The sequence below is a fragment of the Microcaecilia unicolor genome, chromosome 11, assembly GCF_901765095.1.
Source record: "Microcaecilia unicolor chromosome 11, aMicUni1.1, whole genome shotgun sequence".
NCBI classification, from domain to species: domain Eukaryota; kingdom Metazoa; phylum Chordata; class Amphibia; order Gymnophiona; family Siphonopidae; genus Microcaecilia; species Microcaecilia unicolor.
The window spans coordinates 41,785,066-41,803,633 of record NC_044041.1 but is presented as its reverse complement, the minus strand read 5'-3'; the positions used below and the strand labels follow the sequence as shown (position 1 = coordinate 41,803,633).

The 18,568-nt window shown below is 43.0% G+C and overlaps 1 protein-coding gene across 1 annotated transcript in view; it reads left to right on the top strand.

Moving 5' to 3' along the window:
- The window catches only part of LOC115479674 (nuclear receptor corepressor 2-like), a 28,371-nt gene extending 10,502 nt beyond the window's left edge, over positions 1-17,869 (top strand). Inside the window, exons 5-6 of the mRNA XM_030217749.1 lie at positions 12,308-12,487; positions 15,293-17,869. Of these exons, the coding sequence (XP_030073609.1) occupies positions 12,308-12,487; positions 15,293-15,468 (356 nt within the window). The 3' untranslated portion in view covers positions 15,469-17,869. The remainder of the gene's footprint in view (positions 1-12,307; positions 12,488-15,292) is intronic.
- The last annotated feature ends 699 nt before the right edge of the window (positions 17,870-18,568 follow it).

Sequence of the window (18,568 nt, the reverse complement as noted above, 5' to 3'; positions counted from 1 at the left end):
GGCCGTGTGGGCATATAGGGGACAATTTTATAGCAATGTGTCTTTATTTAGGAGTCTATTCTATAAAGGGAAGTAGATGCCTATTTTCTTTTGTAGAATGCTTGAGTGGCTGGGTATATAAGTGCGTGTGTGCTGAGGTGTGAGCATGTACGCCAATGCTAGAGCTTGTGTAAATGCTCATGCCTGGTTGCTGGAGACACACATGCAATTTATAGTATTCTATAAATTGTTTGCACAAGCGGTGTAGAATTGAGTAGAAGTGAATCGATTTTTTACTCTTTCAAAAAGTACAATGATTAGGGGACATTCAATGAAATTACATGGAAATACTTTTAAAACATATAGAAGGAAATATTTTTCACCCAATGAATAGTTAAGCTCTGGAACTCTTTGCCAGAGGATATAATATTAGCAGTTTAAAAAAAGGTTTGGACAAGTTCCTGGAGGAAAAATTCATAGTCTGCTATTGAGATAGACATGGGGGAAGCCACTGCTTGCCCTGGGATTGGTAGCATGGAATGTTGCTACTCTTTGGGGGTTCTGTAATGTTGACACTATTTGGGTTTCTGCCAGGTACCTTGTGACCTGATTGGTCACGGTTGGAAACAGGATACTCGGCTAGATGGACCATTGGTCTGACCCAGTATGGATATTCTTATGTTCCATTCACTACCCAGACTCCAATTGCATATACGCCCAACTGTAAAATACATGCTATGTAAGACATGACCATATTTACAGAATAGTGTTTAGATGGATTTTTGGCATTTATACACGTGTACAAACATGCATGTATATGGCAGTATTCTAATAATTTATTGGGTGGTTGGCACGTAAATTTTAGTGCCTTCTTTATAGAATTTCCCCATTAGTTCATGCTAAGCATTAGCAAAAGGGCCCCTTGGTTTGACTTAACGGAATATTGAGCTGTATCTGTAGCTAATTAGCTGCATTGGAATATGCAGAGGGAAAGGGAAGGGATTTTGAATTTTAGATCATGCCTTTTTCAGTACCCGCTTAGGGTGAGTTACATTCAGGTGCAAGTACTGGTTAATCAGCTAACTTTGTCTCTTAGCAGTGCTTTGACAGTTTATCTCTCTAACTGAGCAATTTTCAAAGTAATTTGCTTGAATAAAAAGTGCGGTAACCATTTTAATTTGGCGGTCTAAAAACTGGTCCCCATAGTGCAACTAACAGGTTGCATATTCCACAGCACGTGCACATCTAGCTACTCTGAGTGAAGTCGTTCCCAGGGGGCTATGTTTAGATTAGGCAATAGAAAGTACATACTATATATTGACTGTATTTTCAAGCCTGCACTCGTTATTTTTCATGAAAAAAAAAGTACCCACAGAAGAAAGCGGGTGAAAATATCTGTAGATACTGAAACTCCAACCCAGTTGTAAAAGGCTAATAAAATAAATATTGTGTTCATTTATTAAAGATGTTCCAGCTGATATTCAGCCAGCGCCAGGCAGTGCGCTGTCTGCCCAATGTTGGCGCTAAACTCGAATGTTCAGTGCTGGGCCATTTCTGGTGACTGGCATTGAATATCCTGGAGGTTTTTTGCCCAACTTAAACTTAACTGGCTATGTAATATTCAGCACTGGCCAGTTAAGTTTATAGTGGCCAAAGATAGGTCTGCTATTTGGGAGGCTCGAGTTACGCACTGAATATTCGCGGCTAGCCAGTTACACGCTGACCGCGAATATTCGTGGTTAGCCGGTTAAGTGCCAGTTTTACGATTGGATTGGACTTTCTTTGTTTGGTTACTTCCCTTGCTTTTCTACCTTAACTATTGTTTGTATGGGGATTTTATCCTTCTTTTTTAGATCAACCCTGCAGATACTTCATCCCCATAACAAGTGTGAACACAAAAGTACTCTAATTTTTTCCCGCTATGGGCTGTTTGAAAATAATCCCCTATATAATGCCAAAAGACATTTCATTATGTAGCTTTCTATTCCAGAACCTTGGGATAGTTGTGTTCATCAACCAGCAGGTGGAGATAGAGAACTGAAAACTGAGCTCAGACATATCTCTCTTGGCATCCAGTCCAGCTCCTCCATATTTTCTGTCTCCAGCAGGTGGATGGAAACATATTTCATCCTCTAGTTCTGAGTGATTTGCTCTTGGTCCAGTTGGTCAACTGTTCCCCAGTTTAGCTTTGCAGGTGGCTTGAATCTTCAGAGTCATATCTGGAGGTTTTCAGATCCCTGTCTCTGGTGTCTCGTAAATTTACTTCTTCCTTCCCTTCACTTCTCCCGTTTCCTGTGTAGCTCTCCTTTTCCAGCACAACAACCTTGAAAGAAAGAAGAAGGAAAGAGGTTTACTGGAGAGCGTGCGACAGAGTATCAGGCCTGTGTGACGAAACAGTGGGGTTTCAAGACTGTGAATTGTAATAATTTCATGAAGTGTATTTCTCCTAATTGGCCAGCAGATGGCATTTGTTTTGTGCTTTAAAGCTGCTGCAGATAAAGCTGTTCTCTTTTTCAACTTAAGCTTGTGGAAAGGCAACCTGCAGTACGATTGCCCAGATACTTTCAAAGTTGGTACCCTGGACTCTGATTGGCCCTGGAGTACAAATCTAGCCAGGAGGTACTGGATTTTCCCAAGTCTCAGGGATAGCAGAGGGTGAACATTTCTGCCCGGAGACCCTGTTCCAGACTTGTGAGCAGTTAATTTCATGAAACTCCCCAGGTGCTACCCAAGTAGTAACAAGTGTTAGATAGTTTTAATATTGATCCTTGTTTTGGTTATCTGTTATTGCTTGCTGTACTTTTTCACCTGTTTTTCAAGTGTTCGCTGTTCTACTGTGACAATAAACATGTTAGTTTATTGGCTTTGTTGTCTTGGACTGACTAAGAATCCTAGTGGTTTGTGTGTTGGGTTTGTGGGTGCTTTCCAGGAAATGTGGGACCCCTGAGAGTGTGGCCCCAGTAGCGTGGAAATCACCAGGGAATAGCTTGAGAGTGGGAAACTCGCCCAGAGGTGAGCAGGACTCAGTTGGTGGAAGGAGGGTGCTAGTGTAGAGCACAAGCAGCAGGTGGACCTTAGCAGTGCTGAAAGTAGACCCTCTAAGTGGCTGTAGGGTTAGCACCAGGTGGGTGCTAGGCGTTCTGTGACAGCCTGATACTTTTTCATCTGGGATAAGCTTTGTGGAGACTTTCAGCTTGAGCAGAGCAGCCTGCAGTGGTAAGTCCGACTAAAGTTTGATTCAGAGCCATTTAGAGGGCTGCAGGTTCTACTTAGTACTGGGAAGATCTTCACCGCTTGGGACAGAGTGGTGTGGCGATGGTGACAATTGGGATGAATGGCGACTCCCACAGAAGCTGTTAAGTGGTGTGCCCACTTTGGGACTCACCAACTGGCATCAGGGTGTTGCATTGCATGCAAGCCGGGAATACCACGGGATGCGGAGGAAACAGTTGGCAGCAGCACGTCTTTGGATTTCGAATAGTATCCGAATATGCCAGAGACTTCGGGCTCTCTAGCAGGGCCACGCACACTTTAATTCAGGAGAGCCATTTTGTCAGGGCCGACAAGCAGTGAAGAACAGCCTCCATCTAATCACGCATGGAGCACATCTGCCATTTTACAACTTCAGGGCCTAACAGAGCAGTTAGCTGCTTCGGGATCTTTGCTCTGGAATTTATATTGCTCTTACTCCAGGCCTATTGACTGAAGCAGGTTCGGTTGGAGTTGCTGCAGGGTGCTTCAGTTTCTCGCCCCGCTGCCTCTCTGGCTCCTAAGAGATCTTGTTTAGACTTCTAGGAGTGAGCATATGAAGCTTTCTGCTTCTTCATCATTAATGGACTTAGAGGTTCTTCTAAGGCCTTCCCAATGCATCCTGACATTCAGGACCTGATTACAGCAGAATGGGTCTCACCAGACGCAGGGCTGGGAGTGGGAAGTGCCATAGTTCGCCTCTACCCATTGGTTCCAGAGGAGAAAGAGAAATTGCAGCTTCCCAGGATGGACTCCCTTGTTAGAGTGGTGACTGAGTAGACCACCTTGCTGGTGGAAAGATAGGAAGCTAGAAGACTCACTGAAACAAGTCTTTGAAGTGGCCTCTTTGGGCCTTCAAGTAACAATGTGCAGCTCGTTTATGGCAAGAATATGCCTAAAGTGGTATCATCAGTCTGCAACACAAGGTGGGTGCTATAACACCCAGCTGGAAGAGGGATTTGCCTACTTGGCAGGTGCTATTTATGACATGTTACATGTTAAGGCCCGCAATATGTCATTGACTGTCATGGCACTTCTTCAGCTCGGTTGCGGCATTGGGCAGCAGATGCAGCATCAAAGTCATGTCTAGTTAAGTGACTGTTTGGAGAAGATCTCAAGAGCTTGGTGAAAGAACTTGGGAAACTAAGCCACAGCAGTTGCTGGAGGATAAACTGAAAACCTTTGGTTCTCATCTTCAGGGGGCTCTTCATTTTGAGACAGCAGACAGTATCAGCCTGGTCATCAGCAATATGGTTGGAAGTCTCACTTTCAAGCAAGCCAGTCTTCCTTTCATTCAGACAGGAAGTCCTTCTTTCAGTCAACTAGGGTGCCCAATGTATCTCGAGATTCACAATGATGCAAGGCTGATCCACTCTTCTCTTCCTCTGGTGGGAGGACATCTTCAGGAGTTTCTGGAGGAGTGGACCAAAATCCCATCAGACCAGTGGGTTCTGGATATTCTTACAAGTTAGAGTAATCCCACCCAATCGCTTCTCTCTTCTTGAAGTTTCCTTATCGAAAGGGAACCAAGGCCTATCGGCCTTGTCCCTGTTCGTCTATGGTGTATCTGAAAGTCACAAATGAGTTTCACAGATGGTACAGACTGTGCCTTTTGGGAAACAGAGGCTTGGCTTCATGGCTTTCAAGCCCACAATTGCTAGATAGCTTGGCTTCATGGCTTTCAAGCCCACAATTGCTAGATAGCTGAAGGAGACTATCATGTCAGCTTATTTGCTTGCAGGGAAGCAGACTTTTCAGGCCTTGCCGGCTCATTGTATGAGGCGTACAGTAACATCCTGGGTGGAGACTACCTTACCATCTCCAGTGGATATTGTGGATATTTGGAATATGGCGACTTGGTTGACGCTGCATACCTTTTCCAAGCACTACAGGGTAGACGTTGTGATGCGCTGTGAAGCCAGTTTTTGGGCTTCGGTCCTCGGGACTGCGGTGCAAGGATCCCATCCACTCGAGGGATTGCTTTTGTATATCCCACAGATTCTGTAATAGTAGGAAACTGCGTAATGGAAGGAGAAATTAGGTAATTTTCTTTCCATTAATCCTTCCCAGTATTCCTGTGGCCTTCTTGAGATTTCTGAGATGTTTAGTCAGTGCGAAGTTATGAGCCAAATAACAACTGTCACCTTGCATGGTGCTTCCTGCATATCTCTGGTTCTCTACAGCTTGACCAGAGATGAGAGAGGTCCACCCATGTTTGTTTATCTGGTTAGTGTTAGGGTAACACAGTATTTTCCAACTACTGTTCTGCGGGCAACCAAGCATTGCCCAAGGATCCAGAGCACCAAGGGGTCCAGTGCCTCCCCCTTCAAACAGCATTTCTCCCACTCTCCTCCCTACGTCCTGCCCCAGTCTACCTTAAATCGTGTCTTCCAAGGAGGTTCTGTGGTAGCGGCAGTAATTCAGAGCCACTGCTTACAGCCTTCTTGAAGTCTCTTTTCTGCTGTGACCCACCCCCTTCTTACGCAACTTCCTTTTTACACAGGAGCAGACTTCACAGAAAAGAGGCTCTGAGCAGGCTGCAAACAGCAGCTGTGCATTATTGCCTCTGACAAGGAACCTCCTTGAAGATGCAATTTAAAGTAAACCGGGGGGGGGGGGTGGAGGGGGAAAGGAAGAAAGAGACAAATGCTGTAACCGTGAGAAGGGAAGGGAGGGAAGAAAAAGAAAAAATGCTGGACCCATTGGGGGGGGGGGGGGGGGAGAAAAGAATACTGGACCTGGGGAATGGAAGGGAGTTAAGGAAGAAAGACAGAAAAGCCATGGACCAGAGGGAACAGAAGGGAGGGGAGAAATGATGGATCCAAGGAGTAGAGGGGAAGAAAGAGAAATGATGGACCAGACGGTGGAGTGGTGGGAGCAAGATGTTGGACCACAAGGGCAGGAATGGAGGGATGAGAGAAGAAGAGATTTTGGGCCAAAGAGATTTATTTTGGTATAGCTCAGATGACATGAGGATCAGAATATTTTTGAATGGTGCCTTCCATGTTTTTGAATGCATGTTATTTTTGGCTAATTTCATTATCTTTGAAGTGTATTGCTGCCCTTTTGCTAACTTGTGTCTTCAATAAAAATATTCAGCTATAAAAATAAAACAATGATTAAAAATGTAGTTACTGAACTTTAAACACATATAAAAAATTGATGGTGTGCCTTGACAATTTTTGTTCCTTGTCAGTGTGTCATGAGATGAAAAAGGTTGAAAATGACTGGGTTAGCAAGTTGTTTAAGGTTGTTGTGTTTATTCTGAGTATTCTTACTGCTTGCTTGTGGTACGTAAATACTGAGCAGCTGCACTGGGATGGCAAGAGAGATATGTCTCAGCTCAGTTTTCAGTTCTCTATCTCCACCTGCTGGTTGATGGACACAACTATCTCACAAGTTCTGGAATAGTGGGAAGGACTAATGGAAAGAAAATTATCAGGTAAGACCTATTTTCTTCTTGTATTTTAAGACCCAAATTTGCATTTAGCACAATTGTGCAGGTTTTGTGAGGGTATTTTATAAGTACATAGGCTTCTATGTGTCTTTGTAAAGTAACTGTAAATTAGGCATCTGCTTGGATTTCCCACCTAGGTGACTTGTTTATAAAGCTATTCTTTCAGAGTCTATTGCCATCCTGTTACTTGAGGGTGTTAGGAAGGACACTATAGACATGTTATTGTATTTTCTCTCTTCAGTAACAAAGGGTTGGGGGATGTGAAAAGAAATTAACCATTGAGAAAATGAGATGGAGGTCACTCATCAGCCATAATGTAGGTAACCCAATAGTCTAAATTTTCGTCACCAATCAGACATCCCCTAGATTGCAATCATCCTCGTTTGTGTCACAATGCATTATGAGACATACTTCAGAAAAAAGATCAAGCTTTTTTTTGTGTTTTCATTAGCCTTTGAGGTTATATTTTATATTCAGCCTTTGGCAGTCATCATTTTTTAAAACACCGGACACTGCGTTTTATACCTGGATATTACATGCTGAGTACTGGTGATATGCAGACTAGGACCAGGATAACTATTGGGAAGAAGGACAGCGGTGTCCTAACTTTATCCAGATTTACCTGGTTAGTGGACTGAATATTGCTGCTAACCGGGTAACTTTCCTCCCTGGACCATCCCATCACTGTCCAGATAGTACCAAGCTGGTGGATTTTCAATGACACTAGATAATGGGATATATGCACGTAGGAGTCATTTGTACTCAAATCCTACTGACTATTAACTCCTGTGTCTTATTGTGTGTTTAATATACAGTATGGTTTTTAATTTGTGATTGTAAGTCTTGTTGGTTTGTCTTGTGTAAAGTTCAGTACTTGCTTTATTGTGATCCACCCAGGAAATTTAACTGAATGTAATAAATGAGGAGAAACTATTTTTTATTATGCTATTTTCAAAGGGGTCGGTTTTCTGAAGGTTTACCTTTTTGTCCTCGGGTAAATATCTGACACTGAAAAGTTTCCCCTACTGTCCTGTTAAATTAGCCAAATTCACAGGGAACCCAAATGTAGTCAGTCAGAAGAGGGGGCAGGTTTTGGATTTAACTGGTCAAGAGAGGATTTTCTAGACAGATACCTCCAATCACACAAATAGCTGGCCTGAATCTAGCTGAGCAAAGTTTGACTGGCTAGATGTAAGCAAATTTCAGTTACAAACATATACCCAGTTAGGTGCAGCTGAAAATTCAGCTAAAGATAACGCCTTGTAAAATTATCCAGTTATTTTCTCACCCACAAGTTTATTGGCAATTGACTTGTCAGTGTTTTAAGAGCTTTTTCAGGATTTTGTACACCCTACTGTCCTCTGCCTGTGTTAGGGAGTTTCTACGGGAGTGTTCCTGTGAGGTCTACCCATGAGTATTTCACCAAGGAAGGAACAAAGAGTTCATAATGCATATGGGCCCCAATACTCAAAACTCCAGTGCTGTAGTGAACAGCGCCGGAACAGCGCATCAGAACAACTCCCTAATGTTCAATGCTAATGAGATGTAAATATAGGTGCACTCTTATTGTTGAGCAGTAGAAAGTTGTTTGGAAGCTAAGGAGAGGATGGTGCCTGGTGCTTTCGCTGAAGAGTTGTGCATTAAGCGCAGCTCTTGAGCACATGCCCAGAATGCCAGAGGGGGAGGAGGGAAGGAGGAAGAAGAAGTGCCGATTGCCCAACAGTGAAGAGGAAGCCACTCGCTGCTGACTTTAAATTGTAACCAGAGCCAGCAATTTAGTGCAAGGGCTAGGGAAATACTGCTACAGAATGTGGTGGCTGGTTGCTCACCAGTTGGCTCGACAGGTGGGAGAAGCCCATAGGGAGATTGGCAGCGGGTGCAGGGACTGTCTGTACCAAGAGAAACCACTAGCAAGCTTATTCATGTCCAGCGGATTCCAGCCGGTTGGGTACTCCAGGCTCCCTAACGTCAGCTCTGAGCCGGTGTAAAAGTTTACAATGGAAAGAGTGCCCTTGTGAGGTGCGCTGTTCTCTTATCATCGGACGGGAATGGGAGATGATACGTCGTTCTGCCTGTATTTGAATGCTATGTGCTGTGTTCTTGCCCGCGCTCATTTCCCGTGGTGAGGGCCTCTGAACATAGTGCGCTCGTAAATACGGGCAGTAGGCTGGCACTATTGTACTCTGGTGCCCGCGTTTTTTTTTTCTGAACATCTGCCTAATGGAGTGTAAGAATTAGAGGAAAGACGGTTCTTTTTGTTTCATGGCTGTTTTCCGCTCCAGAGGATTTTGTTCTGCTTTATTTCAGTGTTATACACCCTTAGGGAGTCTTTCCATTTGGCTGGCTTTTCAGTCAGCTGGGTTCCAGAGCTGCTTTGATAGCAAAACAGAACCCAGAGATGCAAAACTCTTGCAGAGGAGATGTGCTCATGCAAAGCTGCATCGACAGCAACCAGGAAAGAGATGACAGAGGCACAAAAACTGACCCAGAGCAGAAGGTTCCTTTCCATTAGGAAAAAATATAACCTAAAAACCATCTTTTATGTCACGGCAGCAGTGCTATGTATGCACTGCCTTGGGCGAGACCTTGAATTGATGTCTGAGCTCAGACTCTGCTCCCTTGGCTGTTATAAAAGATATGTACATCTGAGGCATTAGGCAAGAAAACTGCTTGCCAGAATCCTGTGGCAGAGCAGGATCTTAATTCACCAGACTTGGAAGCCCAGGTGGCTGGTAGATCACCTAACTATAGTAGATGGCAGCTTTTTTAACCGGAAGCACAGGAGAGGGAATCCGAAGTACACTCACAGAAGAGCGAAAAACAAGAAACACAAAGAGTCTTCAAGAATGGGGGCATCAGTGGAATATTTTATTGAACAAACCCAACACGGTCCATGTTTTGGTGACACCACCTATATCAGGGGTCCTTTACCTCTGTAAACATGACTCGACACTGCTTCAGCGTGAAAGACCCCTGACGCAGGCGGTTTTGTGAAACACAGTGTCAGGTCTGTTCAATAAAATACTGAGGTGACGCTCCCACTCTCGAAGGTTCCTTGTGCTTCTTGATTTTAGCTGTTTTTTTTAACTGCCCCAAACTGCCTGGTAGTTCATGGGGGGGGGGGGGGGGGGGAATGGCACTACTCAGCCATACAAAATCCAAAAAACAGTTCCACTAATAAAGCAAAGCTCAAGATCCAAACAAGTGAAACTAAGGTCACCTATGAAAAAAATACAAAAGCAATCACCAAAATTTCCTTTTAGACTTAGCTGCTATATTTTGTCCTCGTACATTGAAGGTTATGCACAGGATTTTGATTGTTTTCGCTGCAAGCATATTGTTAAGAGCAAGTATATTGTTACAAGCAAGTGTTTAATTGCAAAGCACGTGAGAGAAAAATTGCAAGTGCGCATAATAAAAAAAAGTTTTGCAATAAAATGCCCTTGGGAGGTTTTTGTCAATGATTGGTCTTAGTCAACGGGCTGCTGTGGTATTCTTGTCTTAGTGACTTGACTTTGTTTCTTTCCATATCATTAGCTTGTGACTACTGAGGCCTTTTTTCTCCTGATAGGGTTTATATTGAGGTATTGAATCAAAAGAAGCAACAGAAAAAAAATTGAAAAAAGTTATGAACATGTCTAAAAGGAAATTTTGGTGATTGCTTTTGTATATTTTTTATAGGTGACCTTAATTTTACTTGTTTAGGTCTTAAGCATTACTCAGCCATAAACATCTAAGCAAAATGTCCTGAGCCCCTTTCTACATCTAGAGTGTAAAGGGTCATGGCCTTTCTGTGGTATAGTCAAAGTGGTTTATTATATGCAGGTACTTCTCTGTCTCTAGCAGGCTCACAATCTAAAGGGTTTTTTTTTTTTTGGGGGGGGGGGGGGGGTTAACCTGGGGCAGTGGAGGGTTAAGTGACCTGCTCAGAGTCACAAAGAGCTGCAGTGGGAATTTGTACCCAGTTCCTGAGGTTTTCAGCCCATTAACCATTAGGCCACTCCAGGGATTCTCAACCCAGTCCCCGGGACACATCTAGCCAGTCAGATTTTCAGGATACCCACAATGAATGTGCATGAGGTAGATTTGCATAGAATGGAGGTAGTGCATGCAAATTTATTTCATGCATATTCATTGTGGGTATCCTGAAAAACTGACTGGTTGGGTGTGTCCTGAGGACTGGGTTGAGAACCCCTGGGCTACTCCTAGTATACCCTAGCGGGTTGATTCAATAAAGAGTGCTAAAAGCTAGGTGCCAAAAATTTGGGAACTACGCTAGTATTCTATAGTGGCACATTTGCGCGCCAAATCTGTTATAAAATACCAGCCTTGAGTTCCCAGTTAGGCGCCAATACTTTTGTTGCAACCACTTATGCCATGTCTATAGCTGGTGTAAATGGCTGTGTCTTTAGTGCAGCAGTTGAGTGTGTAAATGCGAGAATTCTTAAAAGTGCGCATAAGAAAAATGGGAACACCATTATCCACCTTTTCCACTCCCAGGGGAATGCCACCTTTGCAGTTTTATGGGTGAGAACACTTAAGCACCCAGTCTTAGAATAGCACGGTCCCTTTTTGGTTCTTAACTTCCCTTGTCTGCAATGTCCGTGCCTAATTGGCACTTAACATATGGGCACACTATATAGAATTAGCCTTTATTGTGATCATTTTCCAGATTTATAGGTTAGCCTCTACTCCTTGCTCAAAAAATAATTGTACAAGCATCTTCCTCTCCTATCTTTGCTCCAGAGTGTGTGCTTTGGTGTGCAACAGTTTGCCTCATCAAGAAACGGCGATTGTTCAGCCTTAAATGAGGTCAAGAGATAGAAACAAAAGGATAACAGAAAACAAGTTGAAAACAAAGCACCAACTAACTTTAAAATGTCAGAATTTTCATTCTTTGCTTCTTTTCTGTGGGTTTGTTTTTTTGTTTTAAAGATCTGTGGTTTCTTCCTCTTTGCAACTTTTCTCTTTAGATGTTTCTGCTCCTCATTTAGGAGGTGAAATTGGGATTTTATAACTGGTCTGAGCTTATTGTTATTAGTTGTTGGATCTTTTTTTTTTTTTTTTTAACTCCTATCCTGTTGCAGTTCATCCTTTCCTTCCAGAAGTGCAAACTGGCTTGCAGACTTACTGAGAACAAGCCTGTTGCAGATACAGCATGTTGCAAGCTTAGGGCTAGATACATTGAAGTAAGATACTGCTGTTAATGCGCTGAATTGGGACTTGTGTAAAAAAAAATGCACGTTAATGCATTTTAGTGTGTTGTAATGGGGTAGTGTCTTTCAGTATATCTAGCCGTAAGATTGTTACCCTCCAAAGAACAAAATGCTTAAGGCAACTAGAACTTGGCCAACAAATCCTGGTGACATACAATTCCATTAGTAACACTGTAGACCTATGTTTGAAGCCCGTTGGCCCTTTTTCTTTGCTCACTTGCCGCAAGTCTTATAAAATATCTGCAGCCAGGTGTATAACCCTTCATTTTAACAAAATTTCTCATTGTTTGGTTCCTGGAAAGGAACAGTAATGCATGGAGAAATAACAGCTTGCTATCTTATTACTATAATGAAAAGGCTACGCAGTCAACACTCATTTGATATGTAGAAATGCTTTCTATTTTAGGGGGTGGAAGAAAGCCAAAAATAGCTGCAAGACCGAACGGCAGAAAGGCCAAGTCTCCAGCAATGGGCCTGTCCTCTGGAGAGAGACCCCCATCTGTTTCTTCAGTCCATTCTGAGGGAGATTGTAACAGGAAGACTCCTTTGACCAGTCGTGTATGGGAGGACAGGCCTTCCTCCACAGGTAAAGCAATGCCTCAGATAGAGCCCCAGGACTACTTCAGTGTCTGAAAGGCAGAGGGCTTAAATTTTATAGTGTCTTAAGTAACGCAACCTGTGATGGTTTCATCACTTTCTGCCCTCCCACCCTTCCCCCAGTCACTTCTGTTAATGTTAATGGCGTTACCCTTTGAGCCTTATCCATGTTAGCTAAGAATAAAGTGCCCTGGTTTACAAGTTGCTCTACTTCAGTGCTTGAAAATAAAAATTAGCAAACCAAAATCCAATTGAATACAGATAAATAGTTAATAAAAAAAAAACTTTTTATTGGTCTAAATACATTTCTGACAAGTTGAGAGTAATTTTATAAAGTAATTTTCACGCACCTGGTCACATGCATGCATGATTGACCTCTTAGAAAATAACCACTGGTGTAAGAGTACACATGATGACATGATGGCGCATACTTTGCCAGTAGGCGTGTACAGGGAGGGAATTTGGGTAGAGCATATTACAAAATATGGTAATCTATGTGCATACGTGAATAATCTGCTTGAAAGTAGGCGCCTACTTGTTCTCTTAAACCAGATACTCTGTTGTAAAAATGTCGTCATTGAGGGGTCCTTTTATAAAACCGTGGTAGCAAGTGGCCTTTGGTAGCATAAGCGCATCTTGTGGGCACGCTGGGCCACTTTTTACTGCAGCTGGGAAAAAGACTTTTTTAATGGGCCGGAAAACAGGTGTGCAAAAATTAAAACTAGCATGAGCCTATTTATGGCCTGAGCCCTTACCCACCAGACATTGACTTAACAGTAGGGGCTTACTTGCTACCCGTGTGGTCACCAATGTGGCCGCGTTGCTGATTACTGCAAGGAGCTCCCCCCCCCCCCCCCCCCCCCCGGCAGTAGAAAATAGAAAAATATTTTCTACCACGGGATTCGGTACGTGCCAAAATCGGAATTACTGCCAGGCACAAGCACTACCCCGGTGGTAGTGCTGATTTGACTCATGCTACCTGTGCATTAGCCCTCCCGCACCTTTGTAAAAGGGCCCCCATGTCCAGAAATGTATTATTGTTAGCTGCATGGCAATGGGGATTGCTTACTGTACACCGCCTTGAGTGAATTCCTTCTAAAAGGCGGTAAATAAATCCTAATAAATAAATTACAGGAATCCTGCAGAACCCGTGGGATTCCTACAGATATGGAAGAAGTTGCCATGGGATTCTTGCTGGCATGGAAGAAGTTGCCATGCGGTTCCTGCAGGAGTGTATTCAAAATCTCTGGTGACTTCAGAATGATGCTTAGAATGCACTGAGGGGCCCTTTTACTTTTACCAAGCTGCGGGAAAAAGGGCCTGGCATTGGCGGCGGGGGGCTGTTTTTCCTGCACACCAGGGCCCTTTTTACCACAGTGGGTAAAAAGACCCCAGGCACACATGGCCATGCGTACTCTTACCACATAACCATGTGATGGGGAGCCCTTACCGCCATCTATTGAAGTGGCGATAAGGGCTCCCGCGCTAACCCGGCGCTAACCGGGTAACACGTGATGATGCCTGATTACCGCCAGGTTACTGCTTTGCAAGCCATTTCTGGGGATTTTCTTTTTCCTCTGGAAATGGCATGCGACTACTGCCAACAGCTGCGTTGGTCCAGCGGTAGTCCCAAAGGAGTGAGCAGTAGGTCCGCGTTGGGCTTACCACTGCTCTGTGAAAGGGCCCCTGAGAGAGGCAACTGGAGCACCAGAATGAGGCTTGGAATGCCAGAGAGGCAGCTAGAACACAAGACTGAGGCTTGGTACACTCATTGGTTGAATAGTGAATACCATCCAAAAAACCACAGGAGGCTGTTGGAGTTGGGAGGAAACAGAGGGCTGCGAGGAAATAAATAATAGCATCGGCTCCTGCGGGTACGAGTGAGGATGGAGGAGATTAATTATGGGAATGGGTGGGGATGGAATGGCTCTTCAGCGGGTATGGGTGGGTACAGGTTAATTCCACTGGGGATGGGTGAAATTTTTGTCCCCTTTTAACTTTCTAATTGTTAGTCTATTTCAAAGGTGTCACCTAATTTTTGTATTGTTAACTTTGTTAGCCTTTATTTCTGTACATTATTATGAAATTTGCAAAATGACATTTTGAGATTCATTAATCACAAAAGGTGAATTAAGGATAGATATTGATACAGTATTTTTACGTTGTGTTTCCTTCCAAAACGGCCAGAAGCCGGCTGAAACTATGCCTGTCTTAGAACCTGTGACCCATGTTATGAGAGGCAAGAAGCCATTCCCTAAACAGGGATGTGCATTCATTTTGTCATGAAATGGAAAACAACAAACTTGTTTTGTTTTGTTTTGTTTTGTTTTTTAACTTCGAAAGGAAAAAACATCCCACTGAAATTCATATTTTTTTAGTTTAATTTTTTAATAGCATGTGTTACTTTCAAATAGCACACACTAAAAAATTAAATAAATTTAGGAAAAAAATACAGTCAAAATGATACAAAAGGTTGGTTTTTTTTTTGCTACACGCCCTAGAAAGCAAGGGAATTGGTGCCCTTCTAAAGAGTGTGGGCAGTCAGTGAACTCCCTTGTTTAACCTTTCTTTCATTTGGGCAGATGTCATGAAATGCATAAAGTAGAAGTCTTGTAAAAGATCCAAGCCCCAAGCTAATTGAAAAGTTTTTGCAAGATAAAGTGATGGCTACAGGAACCGAGTAAAGATTTGTCTCTGCCTAGATTATCACACCTCTGTACAATACCAGTTTATTACTGTACATTCACCGAAGCAGGTTCTTTCTAGTGACCTATTTCTTTTTACTATCCTTTAGGTTCAACACCTTTTCCATGTAATCCATTAACAATGAGACTTGCAACGGGATTAGTTACTGCCCAGTCCCCAGCATCCATTCCACAAGGTAACTCCAGCAGTCAGCACAGGGGCTGGGAGGAGGAGCCAAAGCCTCTGCTATGCTCACAGTATGAAACGCTCTCAGACAGCGAATAACATATATGGAAAACAGTGCGGTGTGGATAGCAGGGCTGGGCAGGGTAGCTCCGACTACACGTGTCTCTGCCCACGGAACCCAGCGAACTGGTCCCTATAGCTGAGCCAGAAGCAGCATTTCAGACCTAACTTGATTCTCTTCACTGGAAGTCTAGAGGATCTTGAAACAGGAAGAAAAAAAAAAAAAAGCCTTAAAATGAAACCCAGCCTAATTCCCCACTTCTAGTGTCAGGATCACTGGATACAACCTCCAGCAGAAGATTGATTTGGAAGGGTCCGGAGCCTTGCTACAACCGGTCTTTGAATTTCAGTTTATTTACTCAGGGGACATAATCCACTTGCTGCTCCTTCAGTGCGTTAAGAAAGCTGAAATCCCTGTGGGATGATGGAGGTGTGAGCAGTTATACGTGTCTCCTTTGTGTATGCAACATCCTTATGTCATTTTGGACACATGTACCTTCTCAGAGGGTTCATATTTTGGCCGAAATTCAAGTTTTCCCGCTGTGTACCAGATCATTTTGATGAGTATTCTGTCAGTTTGCACAAAATCTGCTATGGAGAGTAATTACCAGCTGCTGCTATCATCTGGAATCAGCTGACATGCCACCTTACCTGCTCTGCGCTACGGCAGTCATGTCCCAGTTCCTCCCCCTATCCCCACCCGTGCAAGGTTGAAGATTACAGTGAATCACCTGAAATTGCTGCAGGTTTGCAGACCAAGATTGCATGTTGGTATTATAAAAATATATTCAGTGTCCTAGGAAGACATTAAAAGCTGCAGACTCTCAGTTGGAGAAATTGGGAGGTGAAGTAAGGGTTGGGATGGGGCAATTCATGAACAGCTTGTGGGTGCCCACAGAAAACCACTGGTTTGCATGGAGCTACCCAGAGATTCCCACAGAATGCTGTAGCTGTTGGTAGTTTGCTTTTTCCTGTTCAACCACAGATCCATATTGCTAAATACTGGATACCATGATAATATTACAAGATCACTGGTACTGATGTATATTAAAGTATGTACAATGGAGTTTTAATAAGAATTGTCCACAAGAGCCTCCTACGTGTTAGAAAATCTTAAGCCTGTTTACCTGCTCAGGAAGAAGTACCTGTTTTGGAGAATATTTTGAATTACAAGAACGTTTCTCCAGTGCTTGCAAAGGCGTATTAACAACAAGCACCCTCTGTGTCTCCTAAACATGTTGCATGTCTACGCAGCAGCAGCAGTAGCAGTAGTGTGGTAATATCAGCATTTCAGTGTGACAGTGAAATAGAAGTGCCATTAAAGTCCTGGCTCTTTGCAGTAATCCTTAAATTGCACTAAGAGTCGCTTAATTGTTTTCCTCACTACAGCCAGCCATTCACTTCCCCATCCATAGCTAGTTCCTACTAAGTTGCACAAGGATCTCAGGTAGTTAACACCCTGGTGGGGGCTCCCAGCTCTCCCACAGTTTGAACCTCCCATTAGGCTACAGGGCTCAGCACAGTTCAAACCAAGAGAGAGATGTGCAGAAGTGGCAGGAAGTTAGCTGGAGATCAGAAATTCCCATAGTGGGAAAGTTATTATTAATTCATATCTCGTAATCTTAGGCAAGGGTGGGCAAGTCCAGTCCTTGGAGATCTTTTTTTTTTTTTTTTTAGGATATCCCTAAAGAGTATGCATGAAAGAGATTTGCACACACACGACCTCAATGGTATGCAAATCTGTCTTATTGGTTGCATCGTATGCTAGATGTATGTAGATGCATAGATAATTTACACAGCACATTATTCTTTTGATATTTTCAACAATGCTTCAGTTTAGAATTCAGCTCATATACTGTACATAGGTGAATGCTGTCTGCATGTTTACAGACACAGGCAGTTACTGTACATTGGCTGGTATCCAGTAGGTGAAATGGCTTAAAAACCTTGTCCAATAGCCCCATCATTGTTTTTAATACAACTGTATCCCCCCTTCCCCTTTATCTATGTGTGAAACAAGTCAACCCCGCAAATGTTCAAAAATCTTAAGATATGCTTTTAAAAATGTCCAACAAGCCAGTGAAGATTTAGCTGACAGACGGAGGACTGTGCTGTGAATTTCAACATTCATCATTCACAAGGAAATGTGTTGAAGTAGGTAAGAAGCAGAGACGCCTAGCATGGACTTAAATATTAGCAACGCGTTGTCAAGAGAGGTCCGATATCCATGGAAAGGATATTGTTTAAACATATGAACCACAGAGTTGGAGGGGTTCTGCGATTTTAAAGGTTACATGTGGAAACCATTTCTCTTCACAGGAGTTTTATAGTCCATTTTCAGGGCCTGATTTACTGGCGGGAGAAAAAATTTAGGGGCCCTTTTACTAAGCTGTGGTAAAAGGAGCCCCGCTCTAGTGGCAGCGTGTGTTTTTGAATCACGCCGAGGCCCTTTTTACCACAGAGGGTAAAAAGGCCAAAAATGAAATGGCCATGCGGTAAGTTTGTACTTGCCGCGCAGCCATTTTGGGTGACAGTACCTGCTGCCACCTACAATCTGGCCTAACAGTAAGCTGTTTAGTGAAGTCTGCAGTACAAATAAACATGGAGGAAATGGCTGATTATTTTTACAGAAAAATAAATCAGCACAATGACAGGATGCCCTAATTTTTTACTGTTGTGTGTATTATTCATATTTAAAATCAATAGTAAAAAAAATTATCTAAATAGAATTTTTTTTATTTGACGGGAAGGTTTTTAGAAGAAAACATTTTCAGCTAATTTTTTTTTCGTAATTGTTATCCAGAAAAACATTTTTTTAAAAGTCAAGGTAATTCTGAATATTTTTGTACGGAGGACACCACAGTCATTCGTTGTCATTTTTCCTTTTGCTTGGTAGCATATCAGTTACAATCGGTCATGAAACAATGACTGCTGTCCAGTCACTGCAACTTCTTGCATTATAAAGGGTGAAGTGCGTCATAGGCAAAAGACCAGGACGATAACCTTCCCAGGTGTGTCTTATCTCTTAGGATCTTTCATTAAGCTGTATTAGGTGCTAATATGTGCTTTAAAATGGCGTACCTCGGTATGTGCCCAGTCCAATAACTTCCAAATGCGCATGCACTGACCACATGCAAAA